Source organism: Pteronotus mesoamericanus, unplaced genomic scaffold (genome assembly GCF_021234165.1).
Source record: "Pteronotus mesoamericanus isolate MK-2021 breed Mesoamerican mustached bat unplaced genomic scaffold, CSHL_Meso_final contig_100, whole genome shotgun sequence".
Lineage (NCBI taxonomy): Eukaryota > Metazoa > Chordata > Mammalia > Chiroptera > Mormoopidae > Pteronotus > Pteronotus mesoamericanus.
The window spans coordinates 18,779,653-18,803,232 of NW_026554999.1; the positions used below are offsets into that span (position 1 = coordinate 18,779,653).

The window sequence follows — 23,580 nt, forward strand, 5'->3', positions numbered from 1 at the left end:
GAGTCCTGAAACCTCCCCCTGAGAACCGGACTCCTTCTAAATGAATGTGTGAACCTAGGTCTCAGTTTTCTCCTTCATTTTCCCCTGTCTCCCTCACCCCACCCACTCCCATAACCAAGAGGGGGGCTTGGAAAATATCCCCCTCAGCCTGAGCTCCCAGGGCAGAGCCAGCTCATGCCGTCTCCTTGAACCCATGCCACCATGTCCCTGGACTCTTATCCCATGCCCGAGAGCCTCAGACTGGGACTCCCCACGACCCATCCCTTCCCAGCCCCTCCCTTTCCCACCCTACCCGAACTATGTAGTTTTGGTATTTTCATACAGATGCAGTCGGAAGTAGCTATACATGAAATAAGCCTAACATAAAAATAGAGCTTTTTCCGTCCTCCTGTCCGGAAAGCAAACATCCTTCAACAAACATGCAAGGGGGCTGCCTTAGTGGGACCCAGGGCGGGGGAGGGGGCCACAGAGGGCAGCCCTGGGCCTGCAGGAACACCAGCCACTCCCTGCAGTGGCAGGAGGGAGAATGAGGGGGTGGTTTGAGTACAGAGAGTCCAGAAGGACTCAGGTCTCAGCGCGAAGGTCCAGAAGGGGGATCCCAGCTCCCCTTTCCCAATGCTTCTCTAGCCACGGGGTCCTGGGCCAGGAGCATCACTGCATTTACTCAAGTTCAAGAAGGCGTTTTTGAAGTCTCCAGAAGATAAAGTCTAGGGTCGCTGATGTTCCAGCTTCATAGCTGGTGCCTTCATTCTCCAGCCCCCACTGTCCCTCCCGACCCAGGCCCAGCTGCCTGGGGCTGGCCGTCTCCAGGCCTGGTGTCCCCTGCTGAACTGTGGTGAGCAAGGAATTCCTAGTTGAGTGGCTCTGGGTGTGAGACTTTTCTAGGGCCCTGGGGCTGCAGAAGCCTACAACATGCCCAGTCCCAGGAGGTCCTAATGAACCAGGAGGCCAAGAGCAAGTGTTGGCAGGACCCCCAGCCAAAGAGAGGCCAGAAGGACATGAGCGCGGCCCAGCAGGTGCTCAGCCTTGGCCTCGTCCTCAGACAGCAGTTGCCAGTGCTGGGCCTTGCGGAGGTAGGAGTCCTCCTGGGCCTCGCAGTAGTAGTGGCCATAGTGGCCGTCAGTGAGGTTCTCGATGAACAGGACGCAGTTGGGGCTCTGGTGGCTGGGCTCACACCTCTGCTCCACCTTCTCCCCGTGGCGCCACCAGTAGGTGGCATGGCGGGACTCCATGGGGCAGCTCAGGTAGTAGCGACAGTTCCGGGCTAAGGAGACCTTCTGCAGTGGGGCCTCATCTGGGGGAGAGGCAGGCAGCTGTGAGGAGAGGCCGAGGGCTCCCAGGGCAGGCCACGTCCTGCACCGCTCCCCCCCCCCCCCCCCCGGCGCCAGGCCTCCAAGGCCAAGGTTTCTAAATGAACATGAGGAAATGAGCACCCAGTCTCATTCTCCTCTGCGTCCCTCACCCCACTGCTCTTACAACTACCCCCACACCAAGGAGGCTCCCTCCGCAGGACTATCAGGAGCCCCCAGGACCATGTTTCCCTCAGACAGGGCCGCCAGGGCATGGCCGTATCACCCTCATTGGACTGGGGCCCTGGGCAGGGCCAGATCAGGTACCTGGCTTTGGGTTGGGGCACTCTTTGTGTGGCTCCGTTAGATTAGTAGACTGCAGCACTGACCTGGAGGTGGGAGGAGAGAGGCTAAGTAGACAGGAGACCACAGATCTGGCCCTTCCCAGTCCTCACCCCTCAACCAGTATCCGTCACAGTGTCCACCAAGAGGTGGGTCTGGCCAGGACCGCCCAGCACCCAGCACTGACGCCTCCTGCAGCCCATCCACACCACGTCCACTCCAGTTTCTACCCTCTCCCAGGGACAAGGGATCCCAGCCAACATACCTTTGGGAGCTGTAGATGGAGACACAGTGACCCTGGTCCCAGCCACAGTATGGGTCTCGGGCCATAAGGCAGCCATGGCAGCCCCCACCATAGATGTCGCATAGGTCCAGGGGCACCTGGCTCACCTCCCACTGGGAGCTCACATACAGTTTCCGCTGGAAGGAGAGAACAGGTCAGGCCAGGGCCCCCAGCCCCAACACTGAGTTCTACACCCCCAGGCCATGGCCAGCTGCCTGGAGGGCCCCGGGGCCCAGCAGCTCTGAAAAGGGCATGTGAATTACATGCAAAGGAGCTCTGTCCTCAGCTGTCTGTCACTGGGTAGTCTCACAGGGCAGGGCTGGGCATGGGGAGGCTCACCCGCTCAGGGTCCAGTGACATGTCCTGGATGGTGGCTTCACGGCGGAAGGGCTGGATCTCCACAGTGTTGAAAACTAGACTGTGCTCCCGCTCCCCTGACTCCACCACTTTGTGGATGGTGCCCCTGTCTGTGGGTGGTGGGCAGAGGGTCAGCAGGCAGGCATCCCACCTTGAAGACAGGCAGCCTCCCTCTAGGCAGGATCAACCAGGAAAGACATGGGTGGGGAGGGCTGGGAAGTCATGGCTCAAGCAAGGGTCACAGGACTAGGTGAGGTGAGGCGAGGAGAGTGTGAGGGATATGGGAATTAAAGGGCAGCCCAGGAAGTTCCCAAGGCTGCCCCAGAGCTCTGTGAGGCTCAGAGGAAGCTGGAAGGACAGAACGAGCAGTCCTGATACCCGGTCACGTGCTGAACCCGCAGGCACTGGCATTCCCTCGTTCCTCCACATCCCTGGGCCAAGCGTATTATCTTCCCCATTTCCCAGATAAGGCGATGCGGCTCAGAAAGGCTGAGCAATTTTTTCATGGTCACACGACTGGTGACTGCAATCCAGTGGTGTCAGAACCCCACCCCTCAGCTTCTTCCATAACTCCCCTGCCTCCCGGATGCTTCAAGATGTTTTCTTTAAATACACTTACTTTGGAATCATTTCAGGTTTACAGAAAAAAATGCAAAGATAGCACAAAAAGTTCCCATGTACCACTCACCATTTCCCCTAATGTTACCATCTTATATAACTGGCACATGCATCACAATGGAGCAGTACAGTACTATTAACTCAACGACAGACTTTACTAGGATTGCATGGTTTTTTTCCACTAAGTGTCCTTTGTCTGTTCCAGGACCCAATCCAGGACTCAACATAGCATTTAGTCTAAGGGGATTTTTGAATTTTTATAAAATCTTAAACTTGAAAAGAATCTTAGATTCTACGTAGGGATTGCCAAGGTCACATACGAGGCTGCCCGCTTCCGAGGGCGGTGTTCTATCCTTTCACACCTGTCAGGGTCTAATGGGCATCCTGACCCCTAGGTCCTCCTAATCCCATATCACAGCTGTCTTAGTTTCTAGCATAGCCTACCTCCCTTTTTCGCCCTCCCAATTCCCCACTTGCATCACTTGCCCCTAAAAACCAGTCAGAAGATGAGATGGTCGCCTGCCTAAGACATCTCCTTTAGTTCTGGGCTCCCTCTCGTAGGCTCGGGAATGTGGCACAATGCGTCTTTGGCCTGACAAGCTCCCAGCCCAGCTACTGTCCTTCACTTCCTTCCACAGCAGCCCAATGATAGCCCCCCATATCTCCTCCCACCTGTGAGAGCTTCTCATTCTCTGCAGAAGGCTCAGAAAGCTCGATTTCTTATCTGGCCCCAATTCTTTGTGCTGCAGGCTCCTAAATGGCGTGTCTCCGATGGCCCTCTGGGGAACCAAGACAAGTGCCCTCATCACTCAAGTGTGCTCACCTCCCAAGTCTATAGGAAGGGAGCCCACAGTTCCGTTGGCCCAGGCCCCACCCTTCTGCCCTGGCTCCTGCTCCCAGTCCCCCATTGTGTGACCTCTCCTCTCCTGCACCCCAATGCTCCGCCATCCTCTGGCTGACCACAACAACTAGGCCAGCCACAGCTGGAGCAGGGCAAGGACGAGGACCCATGGTAGAGCCAAGACAAATAGAGAGTAAAGAGGTGCAATCTTAGGACCCAGAAATGAGGCCTTGCTCCAAGGGAACCGATAAGGCCACTGTGGCTCTGAGAAAACCCCAAGGTGAAGCAACAGCAGGAAGTCACATGGGAGGAGGAGTAGGTGCCTGAGGCCTGAACTGTGTGGTCCCAAAGATACTAGCACCCAGGTGAGACACTGCCCTTTCTGATGGCACCACTGGCCGCCTGGTCTCAGGGAAAATCTGTGGCCTGCCTACACTGATCTCCACGTCCACTCCCGGGAGTCCCCTTTGCCCACAGCTGGGACCAGGAAGCTGCCATAAACCCAGCTCGGGGCTGGCTCTTCCATGGCTAGTGGCTTCCTGGAATGCAGGGATATCTCCCAGGGCATACTACCCAGCTTCTGGGGTCAGCAAGACCCTTCTCCGCCAGGGAAGAGGAGGTGCCCCTGCAGTCCTCTGCAAGATGGCAAAGGCTCTGCCATCTGTAAGTACTTCCTCATGTCTGACTAAATTCTTTGCATCCCACATTCAATGCTCCCTCTCACCTGCATAATCCCAAAGACAAGGAGAGGGTCCAAATTCCTCATTCTGCCTAGCAGAGACCCACAGAATACCCAGTGACCAGATCCTTCCTCCTGGCTTTCCACATTTCTTCCTCCCATCTTCATGAGTCAGAGACATCCGGAGCAAAGTTGCACCTGGCTTTGCTTATTAGCCTTGCCACATTTCTGCCCCTGAATCCTGGCACCTGCTCTTCTCCCACCCTAGGATGCCTTTCCCTCTTCCCTCTTCCCCCACCTCCTCTAGGAAGCCCCCCTGCTCAATTCTTCCACAGCCACGCATATTAAATCCCAACAGCTCTTAGTCACTCAATTCTTCCTTCCAGGTATAAAGAGCCAACCATATGTTAACTACATCATTATTTATACCTTTCATATCCATCTTCACAAGGCAGACTGGGAGGTCACGGGTTAGTCCCTCACCTGTAGTTAGGTAAAGCACGTGGAAGGTCTTCCCATGGCTGGTGTTCATGCGGTGGACAACTACTTTCTGGTAATGGTACTTAGAGTGAAACAGTGGCGTCTTCAGAGGTCCCATGGGCTCCACCCTCTGCGCCACCTCGGGGTGACTGTCAGCCACCTGGAAGGTCTCTGTGGGTATCGGCTTCCGGTCTGGGAGGCACTGGGCAAGAAGAGCAGGCCCCAGTCAGTGGGTGGCTGTAAGGTGGGGTGGGGCGTGGGCCACAGCAGACATTACTCACTGCTTACCTTGCCAGGACGAGGGGTGGGAAGGCCTGTGTGGTAGCCCTTGAGTGAGGAAGTGCGGAAGACCCTGTCAATGTCACCAAGGGAATACACACAGACAGCCGAGTAGTTCCTGAGGACACAGAGACCACCTCAGTGAGAGCTCAGTACCCCTCCACCTTCACTCACCCAGGCCAGCCCAGTACCATACGGGGCACAACCATAGCCTTCTAAGCAAGCTGCCCAGCCTGCGAGCTCCAGTGAAGATGGAGCCTATCCCGGGGGCCAGACCCCGTGCCTAAGAGTTGTCAAGCACCATTGAAAGCAGGAGGGAAGAAAGGAAGTTACAAGAAAGAAGTAATTTCTTTCTGTTACAGTCTAAAACCACAACCTGTCATGGTATCGCAGCGTTCAGACGCCAGCCCCATGTGCATCCCTGCTGGGCAAATCTCCCTCCTCTCTGAGCACAGCTGCAGGATACTAATTCCCAAGGAGGCCAGACCCCACTCCCTCCCGTAGCCTAGCCCAGCTGGGTCCACCCAAGGTGGGAGCCACAGAGCCTGAGGCATGTCTGAGCTTCCCTACCCTGCCCCTCCTCCCCACACACCCGACACTTTTGTCTGCCTTGTTTTCAATCAATGGGAGTGATTAAGAGGTGTGAATTACCAGAAGCAGGCAGTGCCTGGACAGGTGTGATAGCACCCAGCACTCCAAGAGGACTCAACAGGCTTTTCCCTGGCCCAGCACCCACTCGGAGCCCACAGCTGGGGGACACACAGGCACTGCCATGAACACACAAACAGTACGTACATGCACACCAGTGGGTACAGACCCAGAAACACACCAGCACAAATGTCTCCCTGAGCACTGACTGTGTCCCCACTCCAGGCCCAGCAACAGCCCTGCCCCTTGAGTCAGGAGTCCCTGCTTATGCCACATTAGTCCTCAGCTGGGCCCAAGCCCTCCAATCCTTACTGGATACCTAACTAATGCCAGGCCCAGGCCCAGGCCCAGGACAAGGGTCACTTACCAGGGATTGGAAAAAACGCCATAGACCCTAGTGTCCCTCCACTTGCCATTAGGGTCGGGGAGTAGGAAGACGTCCTGCAGCCTGTTGAAATTCTTGTTGGTGGAGGGGTCACTGCACACCAGCATGGCTTTCAGGAAGGTGTTCCATTTAGAGACTGACAATGAACTCTCACCGCCCTGGTCCCCCTGAAAGCGGGGAGGGGAAAGGAGGCCCTTCAGCACCCACTGGGCACCTGTTGCCAAGAATGCCAGCAGCTAGGCTTCAGAGGAGGAAGGTAGGCTCTGAAGGGGTGGGGACCTGCCAAGGGACCAGGCAGAGGTGCCCCATGACTCAGGTCCAGCAGCAAGGACCTGCAGGATGACGGTGCTGGGTCCTTCCCCACAGAGCAGATGGACTCAGACACACATTTGCCCACTCACACATGCACACACACACACAGGTGACACACTTGCATATCCCAAAACCTTCACACTGGTGAAACACACACATGCAAACATACTTCTATCCTCACGCACACACTCATACACACTCTCAGATAACTACACACACTTGCACATTGTCACACATGCACATGAGCCCAACCATCTTTACCCACTCACAGATTCATGGACACTCTTGGGCACATACATTTACTCTCACAATCCCACACAAAAAAATCACTCACACATTTCATATACTCCTTCACACAAACACACATGCACATTTGCACACAGGTACTCACACACTCTTACCTATTCATGCACAGACACACTGTTGCTCACTCAGCCACCCACTCACCCTGCACAGCTGGGCCACGCGGGACACATTGAGAGGGGCCTCGGGATTCTTGTCGGGGTTGTCCTCACGGAAGAAGTAGTAGATTTTGTCATCGTAGGCCTGGTCTTGGTGCACAATGGTGGCCTTAATGAACTGCGGGTCTGCCAGGGACACATGCAAATTGGTGTCAGGCTGCAGAGTCTACTCGGGGGACCCATTCTAACCCTGCACACCACCTCCCAGTCTGTACATACAAACCTGGAACAAATCAGACCTGGAATAAAACTCAGAACATCAGGACCAATACCCCAAGGGGCCTGAGATTCTGCAGCCCCCACCCCACCCCTGTTTTACCCTCCTACAAAGATGTCATCAGCCTAGAAGTCATGACTTCATGCATGGGGACTGGAGAAAGTCCCTGGGGCCTTTATGTCACCTCTGCCTAATTGGCAGAGCCCTAATGAGGAGGGAAGGGGTGCTGCCCCTACATGAGCTCAGCAGAAAGATACACTATGGCTCCCAGGGACCTCTGAGTTTGGGGTTTCCTCTCTTTTGTTGTTACCAGAGTGTGTTGGGCCGACCCTGCCTCTGCATCTTTGCCTCTGCTGTTCCCCTGCTCCCTGCTAGGCCAGCCTCTCGGCTCTGTCTGCTCATGCCCCTCCCAAGTCCTACTTTCCAGACTGACCTGTGGCCGCAGCAGCCCTTGGGGAGCCCTCCCAGGGGGTATAGGGGTCCCGTCTGCCATCCCGGGCATTCATACCCTGCCCGCCCCAGCCCAGCCGGAGCTCGACTCACTCTGCATGACTGTGTCACTGGTGTACAGCTCGATCTCACCCTGGATGCGACGGAACCGAGGGATCTTCCCATTGTATTCTTGCTTCCGGATTGTAGAGTACACCTCATCCCCTGGGCATGGTGGAAGGGGCATGGGTAAGGGCAGACAGCTCCTGGCAGTCCCTCTCCTGGACCTGGGCCACCAGACACAAGCTGACCCAGCCCCAGCCTAGGGTAGCAGCCCGCTCAGCGCCCTCCCGCTCTAGCCACAGCCCTACCATCAAACAGAACCAAGGAGTTCTCATCCGGGCTGAAGGGAGCATAACCTCTCCTCTCTCCAAGCAACTCCACAGTACCATTCACCTGGGGGAGATCAAGGGGGTCAGACAGCCATGTAATCCAATGACCACTGCCTCCCATGGGCACCAGCTTCCCAGTGAGAACCCCCATCCTCCCAAGTATTCTATACAAGGGGAAACCAGCCTTTGAGTCCTCCACCTCCTTCCCACCTTGGGGAACAGAAGCCCACCCAGGTAAGGGTGAGCTGCCCAGGTATATGGGTAGAGGCCTTCTCACCAGGCTCCAGCAGCTGGGGCGTCGGGCATTGGTGCCGCAGGCCAGCAGCCCTTTGCCCTGCCTCTCCAGGAGTGTTATATAGTTCTCACAGTCCTGCCCAGAAGAGTAGAAGAGAGGTTGGTTGGAGGCCCTGGCAGGACTAAAACTAGAACCCTTAGTCCTGGGGAAGAACATAGCAGAAGGCTGAGCATGGAGGCAGCCTTTAAGGAGAGTCCAGAGAGGGTGCAGCTGACTCCAACCCCCCAAGAATAGAGGAAGGACACAGGGGCCTCAGAGAAAGAGTGTGTCTCCGCTCAGACTGGGAATCCTAAGGCAGGGCTGTTCTCTTTACTCCTGAGACTGGGGCTCCCAAAGCAGGGCCATACCTCCCTCAGAGTCTTAGGGATTCCCATCCATTTTCCAAGGGGCCCAGCCTCCCCTGTACACTTCCTCTCCTCCACTCACCCGCTTGTCCAGGCAGGATCCCTTCGTGTAGCCTATGTTCACCTTGGGGGGAAGGCGGGAAGCATTAGTCCACACTGCCAGGGGTCAGAGGCCCTGTAGGTGCTTTCATGCACCCTCCGGACAAGCTCCTTTGATAGTACAGGTGAGCGACTAGGGCTCTGAGAGGGTGAATGATTCACCAAGATCACACAGGCTGCTGAGCCTGATACCCAGAGGCAAGCCCAGAGCTCAGGGGCCAGCGCAGAGATCTCAGAAGACAGGGCCATGGGGTTCTGGAGCTCAGCTTCCCGGCCCAGGCGTCCCCCATCAGCGCAGCCTGCCAGGCCAGAAGGGTGAGCTCTGGGCTTGTCTCCATACTGCCCAACACCCATGCACACTTGGACTACCTTCAGGGAGCCTCCCCCAGGGATCATCTATGAGATGTAATGGGGGGTAGACCAGTTTAGGAAGAGATGCCAGCTCCCTCCCCCAAATTCCCTGAAGCCCCTCACCAAGGCCAGAAGAGAGATAAGGGGAGAAATGGGAGGGAAGGGCAGTGAGGGCTCCAGGCTCACCGTGTGCACAGAGGCGTTCTTGCCCTCGGGAAAGTTGATGAGATAGACTTTGCCACGTCCACCCACCCACACGGAATCGCTGCCTGGCTCGTGGAAAAGTACGGTGTGCGGCTCTGCTGAGCCAAAATCCACCTGGTCCTTCCCTGCACGGCCTGAGGAGGAGGCAATTGGCAGAAACTTGAGGCCGGGCCCTGAGCAGAGAGATCCTGTCCTCCCTCTCAAGCACACTGGCACCCACCTGGCAACGAGTGCTTCGGTCTGGGCTGGGGCAGTGCCAGGGCTCAGAGCTATGGGTAGGAGAAGTGAGGGGTACACCGGTGGGTGTAGCAAACAACTGTCCTCACCCCAAAGCCATGGCCCCTACTCTACAATATGTGAACTCGGGGTGGGAACAGATTTAGGGACCCCTGGGGAGAACAGGGTACACACACACACACACACACACACACACACACACACACACACACACACACACGGCTATTCCCAAGGGGCTGGGCTCAGGCAGGAGGAACCAGGCCCTCCAGCCATACTCTGTGAGGCTCTCTGCTGCTCTGGAGAGAGCAAGCAGCCCTCTAAGCGCCCCATTTAGAGTCCAGTCCAGGTTCCCAGGAATCACTTTGTTTAGAACACTATCCTCTCCTTCAGGAAGCCCTCTTCATTCCCTCCTGGCCCACCCCAGCCCCTCAGTAAGTTGGCTTAGATCAGAGCTGGAAAGGAATCTAAATGTCCATTCCCTCCCATCTCACAGATGGAAAAGCGGAGGTCCAGAGGGGCTGCAGCACAAGGTTGTATGGTCAGTAGCAGACCCTGTCCAAGTAGCAGACAAGAGTCCAAGCTTCTGGCCACAGCTAAGAGTCTGGCCTGGCCCACTCTGGCCTAGTTTCATGGAGGTGCCGGTTTGTCCGAGGGATGAAGTTCCACGCTCTCTCCCCAGCAACTCTGGGACGGAAGTCCTTCACAGAGCACAGCCTGGGTCTTTAAACAGAAGCGCTGACCCAGGAAATTTTGCCCAAAAAGGAAACTGTCTGCAGCCACAACCTCCAGGGAGAAGGTATCTCATCTCTGGTGACATTGCTGAGGTTGTACTGGTCGCAGGACTAAATTCCAGAAATGGGACAGCTCACATCTTCCCACCTCTAACCAGCCTGGGAACTCCCCCAAGAACTCGGCCCGACCACTGTTTATTCAGCTGCAGCAAATTCAGGGGCAGCCAGCTTAGCGGTCACACCCAAGGAGGACACAGTCCAGCCCAGACAGAAAAGAACTGCCACTTCTGGAGTCTGCCCCAAGTCTCTCTTGCTGCCACTGGGGCCATTCCTACTGATTCTGCCTTCGACAGGGCAAGGAAAGCGGCACGCTGTGCAACCCACACTTTCACTTCGGTTCCTTAAGATACATTCCTGTATGGCCAAGTCACTCTGGAAACGGGTAACACTTTTCACCTTGGCTGTGACCTGCCTCACTGCCGAGGTGGAAACTGGGGGCCCCTTGGGGATACGCCAGCCCAAGGTCACACTAGGAGGTAGAGCAGACTGGCTAGTCCATTACGAAGTATTGGTTCTTAGGAGCGTTTACGGAGATGTCAGCACTGCAGGCCACAGAGAAGTGCTGAGGTAGTGAGCTGAGCTTCAAAAAGAGCCTCAGCAGCCTCTTCTCGGGGTGGGGAGTGCACCGCGAGGCTCACTCCCCGTCAGTCCCAGCTGTGCAGGGCAGGGGCCCAGTGCCCAGCTCTGTGCTGGGTGCTGGTGGGCACTGCTGGCCAAGGCTCAGGCCCCCAGGCTCCCCTTCCTCTCCAGATGGGGTAAAATTAGGGTGCTGGTGTCAGCAGCCCAAAGAGACAAGGCTTTCCTAACTCAGCTCCCACTGCTCCCCTTTCACCTACAGCCCACAGCCCTGCTGAGATCCAGACAGTCAGCAGCCCCAGCTCCCCTCCCACACCTCCAGTCAGCCAAAGGCCAGGAAAAATCTGCGCATCTGGAGTGGTTGGGCTGGGGCAGAAGCTCTGAAGCCCAGAGGCTAAAGGGGAGGAGCTCGACCCTCAGGCCATGCCAGCCCTATCTCCTCCAGTCACCTCTGCCTGCACCAGCAACAAAGCCACAGCCACTGCACAGCTCTGGTCCCTGGAAAGAAGCACCAGAGGGGGCCCTGATGGAGCCCTTGTCTGGGGGTCACAGCTCTGCCCTGGGAAGTCTAGTCTGATGGGACAGGCAGTGGCCAGGCCCTGGAGAGCAAGGTCTGACAAGAAACATCCTGAAATGTGATATCAGTCAGCCACATCAAAGCAAGCCTCCGCAATGCTCAAGCAAAACTGTCTAGGTGCAGCCCCGAGAACTGCTCATGAAGAATTTGAGAACACAGAGGGCAGTGAGGGCTGCTGAGGCTGGTGCAGCACAGGGGCACTGCGGCACCAGGGCCAGGACTGCCCTGCGCACAACTGCACGCCTAAGCCCTATGCCCCTCAAATCCTGGCTCCGGCCCCTGGGGTGAGGAGGAGGCAGAAGAACAAACAGGAGCCCGGGGGCGCTGCCTCCCTTGACCCCCAGGCTCCCCACCTCGCAGCTCTGTACCTTGTGATACGTTTCGGGGTGGGGGACGGCACAAGCCCGGCCCCAGGACCTGGACTTGGTCCCTTCTCTACCCCAGCCCCAGCCGCGCTCCCACACAGCCCCAAACCCTCAAAGAGCCTAGTTGTGCCAGGGAAGTGTCTGAGTGGCAGCAGCTCGATGAATACATGAAAGGAAGCTTTGTTCAGGTCCACGGGAGTGGGGGTTGGGGGTTTCAGGGGCAGGAGGGCTGCCTGGAAGTGAAGGCAGCATCAAGCCTTTGTGCCAGGATCCGTGGCCTCATGTCACCAACATGGGGCCACGGAGGGGTCAGCCTTCAAGTCTCTGCTGATGCAGAGCAAGGCACAGGGCTGCCCCTGAAAAGGCCCAGCCAAGGGAGCAAGCACCACATCCCTAAACATGTCTTTTTGCTTCCTTATGGATCCAAAGAGATGGGGGAGGCACATTAAAGCCAGACGGGTCAGGAACAGGCAGAAAGAATTTCAGGCAGGGGAAACAGGCCGAGCAAAGGTGGGAAAGCCGACTGTATGGTGGTACAGAAACCTAAGCAGAGAAGATTGGGAAGGTGGGCTAAGGTCATGTGTGATGGAGGAGGGGAGGTGCTGCGGCCTCCCAAGGATACACCAACACACTGCCCATCAGTCTCCAGCACTGCTCCTCCTCCCCAGGAGCAGGGTCCGTGTCCCCAAAGCCTCCTTTCCTCTAGCACCCCCCACCTCCTGACTCCCCTGACTGCCCAGCCTCCTCTGCTTCCCATCAGATGGCTAAAAGGAGCAAGTCTGGCACCTGGCACCGTGTCTACCTTCCTTCGCTCCCCAGCCTGCTGCATCTGTGGCTGACTAAGTGGCAGCTAAAAGCTCCCAGAATAACCAGCAGTTCAGGCAGGGAGGGGGCTGGGGGATACAGGTGGGCACGGCCCCAGAGGCAGCTGGCTACAAGACCCCACCCCCACCCCCGTTGTGATTCCAATCCTTACTCCTTCTGGACCAAGGAAGAGCACACTCAGGCTGCCCCGTGCCCTGCATGGTCTCTCTGAGTCCCCACCCTTCTCACAGAGTCAGAACTGGCAAGGCCCAGGCCCAGGCCCAGGCCCAGGCCCAGGCCCAGTCCCAGCTGGGATGAGGGTCAGGAAGATGGCTGCATGAAGGAGGCAGTCTCCCCCAGTCACAGCCCCCAAGCCGGGTTGTCCTAGAGCTCTGATCCTGCTGGAACCAACCAGAGCTGATTCCTCTCATGATCTCCACTCTCCCACCACTGTCCCAGTGGCAAACTGGCCCGGGTCAGTCTCGACTTCTGCAGGGTGGGTTCTCCTAAAGCAGGCCTGGTGGGTGGAACGCCATTCCTTCTCTCATACTCTTTGGATGCTGTCACCATGTAGTCTGCGCTGTCCCCATATCCTCATTGTTTGTGAAAGAGAGCGGCCCAAATGGAGGGCGAGGTGGGAGCTGGAATGAGGGTGGGTGTTGTCCCTGAAAGGAGCAACAGGGGACAGGCCCTGTGGTCTGGTTTGGTCAGACACAGCCTTTCAACTTGACCCACTGACCCAACAGACCTGGAGTGCTATCTCAAGGAGGCCTTTGAGAGTCAGCATGGAGGCTGGCAGGAATCCAGACACCCAGCAGGAGTCAGGCTAGCCTTCAGCCGGAAACCAGCCACATCTGGCAGGACTTGCACCCCGCCCTCACCCACCTCACACCCTTGCCTACCACACAGCTGGCAGAGAGCAGAGGGAAGGCTCACGTGGAGCCCAGTAATTAGCCTGCACCTCTGCATAGAGGCCAGAGAGGATGTATCACTGGTCCAAGGGACACAGCAAAGAAGGCAGGGACAGAGTCAGGCCACAGCTCAGGGTTTCTGGTACTCAGTGCCCAGCTCCAGTCCCCTGGGACCACGCCCACGACTTTCTTGACAGCCTCTGGATTTGCAAAAAGCTATATATCACCTTCTCTCCACTTCCCCGTGTCACCTCCTTCTCTCCACCCTCCCCAATAGGTGATAAGGCGTTGATCTGATTATTGACAGGAGTCACCCACATGCCTACCTTCCAGGTAGGGTAAAGATCTCCAGGGACCTTTAACAACCAAAACCTTAAACTCCAAGGAGTGACTAAAGGTGGAACGCAGTGCTGTATCAGCACAGTGGAGGGAAATTTCTGCACTGGGATGGATGGAGGCAAAGGGACAAATGTCAACAATTTTGTCTCTCCTGATATGGCCAGGGATTAAGGTGTGAGAAGCCACTCCTCACAACCAGAAGCCCAGTTTCCAGGGGGGCACCGGCTCGTGCTAAGGGGCGGGGGGGCTATGCTTGTTGTTCCTGTGCTGGAGACATTTGACGTTGGGTAAGGTGGAGTTCCAGAGAGCTACCTAGCAGGGGCAGAGCCATGTGCCAGACAAGTGGCAGGCCCTTGATATGGCGCTTAGCTCACGGGCAGTGGGAGCTCTGCCTCTCTTTATCAGCCAGGAAACAGAGGGGTGCATCTTCCTGCCCACTAAGGTCAGCCATGGGTGGGAGGAGACGATATCTCATGTGTGGGCTCAGTCCCGGCTCCAAGAAGCCTTGTGCTCCCTTTGGCAGCTCGGCAACTGGTTGGCTGTGACCGTGACCGGGGCTGGGCCTTCCTCGCCTCAGTTTCCACCTCTGTGGATCGGAAGGGCGAGTACTTGCTAAGGTGTAGGTTGTTGGGTTGTTTGGTTGGTTTTTTTTTAAAGATTTTATTTATTTATTTATTTTTAAAAAGATTTTATTTATTTATCTTTAGACAGAAGGGAAGGGAGGGAGAAATAGAGGGAGAGAAACATCAGTGTGCGGTTGCCTCTCACATGCCCCCAACCTCGGGACCTGGCCCACAACTTAGGAATGTGCCCTGACCGGGAACCGAACCAGCAACCTTTCAGTCCACAGGACCAACACTCAGTCTTCTGAGCCACACCAGCCTGGGCTAAGGTCTAGGTTTTATGACCCATAAAGACCCACTGATCTTAGAATAAATCACTAAACAATCAGGTTTAAGTTCATGGGGCATTTTTGGGAAGTGTGTGATTGTGAGTGCTGGCCAAGTGAGAGACAGCTTTTTGGAGGTAGAGGCAGCAGCAGAAGCTACACCCTTATCTGCCTCCACTGACTAGCCCACCAAATGCCCCAACCCCCCTGCAAAGAAGGAAGACAAGGGTCTGCACCCCCATTTTACAGACAGAAAAACTAAGGCTCTTCCGAGCCAGCTCTGAGCCACTTTGCCGTGTCAGAAGACCAGAAGGCTTGGCTAGGAGGGAAACCAGCTGGGGAAAAGGCTCGGAGGTTAGGGGCATTTGAAAAGTAACCTGTGGGGGAGCGGAGCTGAGCCAGATTCAGGGGCGCAGGGAGGAAAGGCTGGCACTGAGACCCAGCTGGAGCAGAGAGTGTGTGCCAAGCCCAGGGAAGGCAGGAAGCCCAGGATGAACACCATGTCCTATCCACCTTCCACCTGTTCTTCAGCTCAGCAAGTTCTAAAAGCCCCAGAGTGAAGCCAAGGTCAGCCAGTGGTTCCTTCAAAGGAAATGATGGAGAGAGGCACAGGGCCTGCCCTTGGGTGCAGTGCCAGGGCAGGGGTCGCAGAGAGGGCAGAAGATGGTTAGTGGAGGGAGGGAGGCAGGGCAGGGTGTCTGCTGAGAAACAGAAGGTTCCCCAGCTCAGCCTTAGCCTGGACCAGCGGTGGGTAGGTAGGGGAAGCAGAGCCAGGGCAGCCAGTTAGGGAGAGCTGGCAGGGGCTGGGCGGCCGGGGCTGCTGCACTACATCAGAAACCAGAGAAGCCGAAGGAGGATGATGATGGTGGTGACAATGATCCCCCTACCTACAACCTAACGAACCGTCCAGAGCACCTACTCTGTGCTGGGCACTTTAAGTGACTTTTTGGATATATTAATTCATTTAATAATCACTGAACTCTTATGAAGTGGGTTCTCTTATTATCTCCATTTTACAGATGAGGGCAGTGAGACACAGAGAAGCTGAGTAACTTGCCCAGTATCACACAGCTATTAAGTGGTAGAGAGAAGGTTGACGCTCAGGCAGGCTGACCCTGGAACCTATGCTTATAACTCTGTGCTCCACAGATGGGCCTTTGAAAGCTTTCAGGTCATCCCTTCCCAAACAAATGAGGAGACTAAGGCCCAGAGAGGGTACAGCCTGATCAGAGGCCTCTTAGCTAATGAAACCCTGACCTCTATCCACAATGCCCTAAGGAGAGTGTGTTCAGGTAAGCGTGGTATACAGGCTGCTGCGGGGCGTGTGGGTGGATCTGGGGGGTGCAGCACAGTACTGAGTGCTGACCAGCATGACTAACTGGGAAGATAAGTCTTCTGGGACCTCCGCCCAGAAATAGAACACACTCGGTGTTCTGTTCTTGGGCAGACCACAGCGAAGGGCAAGGTATACTCGCAAACCCTTCTTTAACACACACCCAGCAAGGTTCGCACAACCCAGCACTGGTCAAAAACACTTGCCTCTGGGTGTGGAGAAAAGGGAGCCCTCATGCACTGTTGGTGGGAATGCAATTTGTTGTATCCACTATGGAAAACAGTATGGAGGTTTTTCAAAAAATTAAAAATAGAACTACCTTATAACCCAGTGATTCCATTTCTGGGTATTTATCCAGAGAAACCCAAATCACTAATTCAAAAAGACATATGCACTTCTATGTTCATTGCAGCATTATTTACAATAGCCAAGATAGGGAGGCCACCTAAGTGCCCCTCAATGGACCATTAATAAACCCACGGTACATACAATGGAGTATTACTCAGCAATAAAAAGGAATGAAATCTTACCATTTGCCACAACATGGATGGACCCAGAGAGTATTATGCTAAGTGAAATACTAAGTCAGACAGAGCCCTGGCCAGGTAGCTCAGGTGATTCGTGTCGTCCTGATACATTAAGGCAGACAAGTGAAGGGAGGCCAAGAGCTGGGGCCATGGCAGGTTCTGGCAGAAGACACGGCCCTGATCCCAGCTATACCCATCTCACTGCATAATCCTGGCAAATCCCTGCCATCCCTAGACCAAGCCAAGGTTATGGCTGGGCAAGTGGGGATAGATGAGATAGTAGGGAGGACCAGGCCAGGGGCAGGAGACATCTTAGAATAGGTTCCCAGTCTGCTAACAGCTGAGCTCATCATGTTGACCTTCCTTTCTCACTCAGGCCCAGAAGACAAAAAACATGAGCAGAGCAGCTCTCTGTGCCGCATTCTGCCCCACCGAACACCCCAGTCCCTGGCCCCAGCTTGGCTCTTCCCCCTCGCCCAGGAAGTCTTCCCTAGTTGTACCACTCCACACTGACGTTTCCTGCTCTCACTTGCCATCACAGTCCTTGGCTGTATCTACTGGTCCTTCCGGACCTCTCCAGGTGCCCTCCCCCGTCACTGGCTGCAGGCCGCGCTCTCTTAGCACCTGAGTGCTTCCCAAGAGCAAACCCCAGGCTTCACCCCCACTCTTTCCCAAAAGGCATGAACCCAGACCTAGGCAGGAAGGCAGGGGCTAGCTTCCCTCCATAATGAAGTCTGCCCCGGGGGTGCTGGCACAGAGCCGGAGCCCCTGACTGGAAGCGGGGGCTGCAGGAGGCACTCAGGATCAGCCTAATCCCAGGCTGCCAGGAAAGTAAACCCAGGTTAGCCCAAGTCATAACACAGGTCAACCTGCCCCGAGACCCCCGAGGCCCAGTTGCTGAGGAAAAAGCCAGAAGAGGTGCACTGAGCTGGCCCAAATCTAAGGTTCTAAAGGGAGGAGGGTCAGGGCCTGTGGGGCTCCTGGGAGCAGACAGTGCCAGGCCAGGAAGGGTCTGAGCCAGCCAAGGAATAAAGGGATAAAAGGTACCCCAAGCCATGGGGCCAGAGCATGAAGGCAGGCAGACAAGTGGAGGGAGGCCAAGAGCTGAGGCTGGGAGTAGGCTCCAGGAGAAGACACAGTCCTTGTCCCAGCTATGCCTGTCTCACTGGATGACCTTGGGCAATTCCCGGTCATTACTGACCCCCGTTTCCCCATCTGTGGAATTTATGGTTGGCTCAGCTGATCTGATACCTTTTTTTTCCTGATGTCCTAAACTCTGTCCCATCAGGTTGTGCGGGTTGAATCTACCTAAGACGGCTCCTTGGAGGAAGTGAGATAGCATTGGCAGAGAGGAGGAGGAGGAGGATGAATGGAGTAGAGTGAGGCAAGACCAGCAGGGCAATGGGCCTGAGGCCAGAAAATGTGGCCAGCTGAGGAGTGGGGAGGGAAGAAGTGTGGAAGATAAGGGGTGAGCAGGGCTGGGCTACCATGCAGGGCTGGGGAAAGCGGCAGCTCTGTCTCTGTGTGTCTTAGGAGGAACTCTCAGCGCAGTGCTGTGGAAGGACGGAGGGGCCTCACAGAGGCCAGGACACAGTCCTGGATATACAGCAGGGCCCGGGTCAAGGCTGGGGAAATAAAAGGCTTGGAGGCTGACTGGAGGGGGATGATCATCTCTGCCCTCATACCACAGGGGCTGGGTGGGGATGGATCTCCTGGCCCTTCATGGCCTGGGCTGGCAAGGGAAGGGTAATGCCTATTTTGTGGGGCCAATAAGGGGCCACAGCCCTCCATGCTCTAAGAGGACCCCTTCCTCCCCCACACTGAGAGACAGAAGGCTTCTGGGATAGCCAAGCTTTGCCAAAAAAGGAAATCAAGAAAAGGGGAAGTCTCCAGACCCAGAACTGCCAACCAAAGCAGGGGAAATGTGGTCAGTCTCCTGTGACACATCTAGACAGCCCTACAGTGGCTGAAATAGTGACATGAAGCTGGGGGAGGAAGACAGGACGTCAGCGGGGGCCATAGCTGTCAACATGAGGGCCACTCCCTTCCCTGGGTTGAGCCTCTACTTCCCACCTGCACATTAGGGGCTCTGGCCCTCCTCATAAAAGGGTGCCCGGCTCTCCCTGCTTCTCCCAGCCAGGGTGTGTTCTGCCCAGCTAAGGAGATGAAGGTTCCTGAAGGGGCAGCTGGTCAGAGGAAGGGCATCTGTCCCCCTCCCCACAAGCAGGGCCTCACTGGCACTGGGGAAGCTCCCTCCCTTCCATGAAAAGTCTCTGCTGAGGGACAGGCCTCAAACGGAGAATCCCCACAGTTAGGAGTCAGGGGGAAAATCCTGGTCTTCCGGGACCCAGCCCCCATTTCCCATCAGGAAGCTATGACACTGGCTTCCCTGACAGCCATGGTCCTTCCTCCCCACTACTGGACTGGCTGCGGGAGGTGAGGCAGCTGAGCTCAGACTTCCCTCCTGCAAGAAACCTTCCTGGAGCCCTGAAGTCAAGGCTGACTCAAAGGCTCCCCCTCACTGCCTTCTCCTCTCCCTGGTCCTACTTGCAAGTTTTGAGGTCTGAAATCCTGTCAAAACAGGTGCTTCCTCCTGTCTCTCCCCTCCCCTGGCTGACTCCTGCTCCTCCTGCCATCCTGGCTTACCAAGTCCTCCAGGAAGCCCTCCCTGATTGGTAAGACTGGGTTAGGTACCTCCTCAACACGCCCAGCTGCCCTCTGCCACATTTCATTGTAACTGCAAGTTGACCTGCCTGTTTTCCTATCTACACTGAGAAGTCTGCAAACTTGTCTAGTTTCTTATCCCTGGATCCTCAAGCACAGCCCTGAGACCAACACAGGCTGGCCCCAGCAAATGTAGAACATCAAAAATGCTGAAATACTATGTCTACCCGTCAGGCCACACACCAGTAAGATACTTCCTCCATTCTTTGGCTCATGAGAGAAAAAGAAAAGAATGTGAAACTCAAGGATTTACCCTGATTTTTCAGGTTTCAATTTCTCCTCACAGCCAAGATTTGAATGGGCCACCACACCCTCTGCCCATCCCAGAGAGGCAAGAGTGCCAGAGGGGTCCCAGCTTGACAGGACGCTCTGAGGGGCATCACTGAGCATCTCTCTCACCTCTCCCGGCCTAGGACTCAGCCCTTCTCCTCCTGGGAACTGCCCTCTCCCTGTTCTGCAGGGGATTTACCCTGAAGGTTGAAGAAAACACATCTTAAGTCCTCAAGGGGGCAAGGATTTCCACGGGAAATGCTGATACTTGGGGAGTCCCAGCTGTGACCTCATACCCTGGAGGAGGCAACAACCACCCCTGCCCTGAGGACTAGCCCCATGATCGCTCCCCCAGCAGCCTCCACGTTAACAATAACATCCTGTTGTTTAATTGGACTAGGGAGAAGCAGAACCAGCTGGGCAGGTGGAGACGGCAGACTGGGCTCTGTTTCTCCTTGGCAGCAGGCTGGCTCATCTCTGACCTTGGGGGTCAGGACCTTCTGAGCTTCTCCATCTCCTCCAACTGGGGATGGAATGGGAAAGGGGTACACAGCTTTCTCAGGCACGCCACTCTCCTGCCCTCAACTGCAACACACTCTTCTTCAGCCCCTTCTTGCAGGGGGGTCAGGCACAGTCATATCTTTGACTGGCCCATGTGTCATTGACAGCCCTCAGGAGACAACCTCCAGAGCCCTTTCTGCTCTGGCAAGCTCTGAGGGTGTGGAGCTCAAGGGCACCGAACAGGTTAGTGCCGGCACCTCTCTCTCTGCCCAGAGCTGCTGAGCCAGGACTCAATATGCTGGAGGTCTCTCAATAAAATAAAATTAAAAATAAGTAAGTATTAAATGTGTGTGTGTATATACACTTTTACATATATATTGTATGTGTGTGCATATATGTATGTAAAGATGATATATACGTGTGTGTGTGTGTGTGTGTGTGTGTGTGTGTGTCTGGCTGTGGGAGCCACACAGGGGTTATTTTTTTTTTTTAATTAAAAAAGAGGAGGTACCTAACCTAGTCTTCCCAATCAGGGAGGGGCTTCCTGGAGGAGTTGGTAAGTCATATATATATACAGGAGGTCTCAACTTCCATGGACAAGTGCAGGCTGCGGCCCTCACAGAACTCCCTGACCTAATCTTTCCCTAAGGTGAAGGGGTCCAAGAAGTAGAAAATAAATGACAAAAACCCCCCATACCTATTCCAGTCCCCATACCTGTCTTGGCTTAAAACTAAAACCCCAAACTATGTCTCAGAGAGAAGTGGCTCCAGAACCACCATTATCCTTGATTTGGTTGTTCTTCAAGCCTGCTCCCAACCCCCCAATCCATTGGTAGATAGGAAGCAGGCCTATACCACCGCAAGGCCAGGAGGGTTCTCCTCTCACCCCACTCCTGGGTTTGCCCTACCCAAGCCCATTCCTGTTCACATGTCACCCCAGAGGAAATAGAAGGCAACTGTCAGCTAGGCATACCATCACCAGCTGGTGGTCCTGGGGGACAGGAGGATGGCAGGGTCTATCTGGCAAGTGGGGTGCCTGGCACTGATGAAAAAGACCACAGACTGCCCTTGGACAAGGAGGTGAGGGGTGGGCAGACCCCAGGAGAGGTCATTAGTGTATTGCCAAGCAGAGGACGCAGCCAGTGAGGCTATTGTAGTGAACTGTGTGCAGGAGAAAGAAAGGTGGAGCTGGGCTGGAAAATTTGAAAAGTGGGCAAAAGAACTGAAAACAGCTTCAAATAGCCTTAGGGTGGAGAGGCTAAGTGTTGGAGAGGTACCGAGTAAGTGCTAATACAGGAATGTGCATTAAATATGTGGGGGAGAGGTCTTGGGAAGACTTGGGGGGTGGGGGAAAGCAGAGCCAAATGCAAGGGATTTGGTACAGGGGGAGATTCTAGAACACTAATACACGGTCCTTTTGTCCCCTTCAGAGGGCCCAAATGCTGGGCTGTCCAGGGCAGCCAAGGGGTCTGACACAAAGCAACAATTCTAGAAAGGCAGAATCCTAGAGGAAGCCTAGGATGGAGGTGTCCACCATGAGTAGATGGCCAGAGGTCCAGTTGACCTGCTGCATTCCCACCTGGAATATCTCACACTGAATGACAGAGCTGCCCCCAAAGTCCCTCCTTCATGGCCAAGAAGTTGCCCAAATCCTTTTCCTTTCCGTAACCCAGTGCTAGCACAGGTTCTATGCCAGATCAGAGGCCCCGTCTGCACTGTGAGCTCACACATCACCCAGTGACCTTGGGCTAGTCACAATCTCTCTGCTGCAGCTGCAGTTTGGGGCACTGGTTTTGCATGAGCCCCCGCCTTCTCCCGCCCGCTAAGAATACCTGCCCCAGATAATGCTCAGGCTCTGGCAGTCCCTGCAAACCGCCGCAGGCATCAAAGGGCCCCATCAGGGCCAGACCCGCAGGTTCCCCCCATCCCGGCCTCCACCCTGAGTCCACCACCACCACGGGGGAGGGCAGCTCCGTCTAATTTGGGGACAAAACCCACATGTCCTGGGGGCAGGAAGCATTTGTGTGCAATGCAGGGGAGGTAAGCTCAGTCCCTCAGGGCACAAAGCCTCGAACCCCACCTAGCTGGCTCTCTGACCCATTGTATAGGGGTTTTAAACTAAGTCACCCCGGAGGGAGACTCTCTGGTCCTCCAGGCTCACAGATTCACCGCTGCCTAAAAGCTGCACCCCCCGCCCCAGATCCGCAGCCTGGGGGGTTCCAGCAGCTGTGCTCCACCCAACAGGCAGTGCCCCCTGTGCTGGCACCTATTCTGGGGACAAGTACCACGTGCGGACGTGGGGGGGAGGGGGGAGCGGCAGGTGCAGGTGCCGGCATTGCAGAGGTAGCGCCCAGGTGCCCAAAGCCTCCGCACTGTACCACGTCCCAGCTCACTACAAGGTGCCCACCCTTTACCGGCTGTGCTCTGGGCTGGGACGGGGCGGGGGTAGGCAGTAGGGTCTTTGTTCCCACAGCCAGAGCGCAGTGGCGGCAGCAAGGGGTCCACGCCCCCCACCCCTCTGGCCCAGCCCGCCCGGTGCGACCGCGGAGCCCGCAGCTCAGGAAAGGGGACGTGGGAGGAGGTCCCAGCCGGAGAAAGGGTCTTGACCGGTGGCCCAGAGCCGGAGAACGGAGAGCGCCTCAGAGTGGAGAGAGGGGCCCCGCTCCCTTACCCTGTGCCCCCCCGGCGCTGCGGCTCCCAGCTGTGGGCGCACTTGCAGTGACTTAGCCGGGGCTTCAGCCCTCCACCCCCGCCCCCAGCTCCCCGCAGCGGTCCAGCCACTCCAGTGTGTCAGTCAGCACGCGCTCACACTCACACTCACACTCACACTCACCCAGATCCGCACGCTCCCCGCGAGGACAGCCCGGGACCCGCAGAGCCTCGCTCACGCACCCGCGCCGGTGCCACCCACTCCGCACCCACCCCGCGGACTCGCGCTCTGCCCGTTGCGCGGCGCCACCCACCTGTCCAGACAGCAGAGATGCGGGGTCCGGTCCTCGGGTGGCTGTGGGTGTCGGCGGCCGCCCAGAGCAGCAGCAGTAGCAGCCGCAGCGGGAGCCCGGGCCCAGGCGGCCGGCCGGGGACGCGGGCGGGCAGGACGCCGAGGGCGGTGCATCCGGGCGGAGGCGGTGTCATCTCGCCGTCCCGGAGCGACCAGGGCGGCGAGCACAGCAGCCGAGACTGAGCCAGCAGCCGAGCACAGACTGATACCAGCGCGAAGAGGCGGAGTCAAACGCATGACCCCACCCCGCCCCTCCCCCGCCCCTCGCAGCCTCGGTCGCCTCCGCCTCCGGGCTCCCCGAGGGGGGCGCGGTGCCCACCACCAGGCCAGCCTTCGTCACGCGCTCCCGGGCACTTCCACGGGAGAACCCCCGGCGGACAGACTTGTGGCCTCCTCTGATCCGCGATAGTGCCGGTCGCCTCCCAGGGCC

The 23,580-nt window shown here is 56.3% G+C and overlaps 1 protein-coding gene across 1 annotated transcript; it reads right to left on the reverse strand.

Moving 5' to 3' along the window:
• Nucleotides 1–288: 288 nt before the first annotated feature.
• Nucleotides 289–23,325, reverse strand: SEMA7A (semaphorin 7A (JohnMiltonHagen blood group)). Its single transcript, XM_054565153.1, has 14 exons — nt 23,113–23,325; nt 9,288–9,439; nt 8,734–8,775; nt 8,290–8,382; nt 7,992–8,076; nt 7,735–7,845; nt 6,961–7,100; nt 6,184–6,368; nt 5,178–5,286; nt 4,893–5,091; nt 2,254–2,381; nt 1,897–2,051; nt 1,617–1,678; nt 289–1,294 (listed from the first exon to the last, which is right to left on the reverse strand). The coding sequence occupies exons 1-14, from the start codon at nt 23,282–23,284 to the stop codon at nt 933–935; spliced, it is 1,995 nt and encodes a 664-aa protein (XP_054421128.1). The 5' UTR covers nt 23,285–23,325; the 3' UTR covers nt 289–932.
• Between the last annotated feature and the right edge of the window lie 255 nt (nt 23,326–23,580).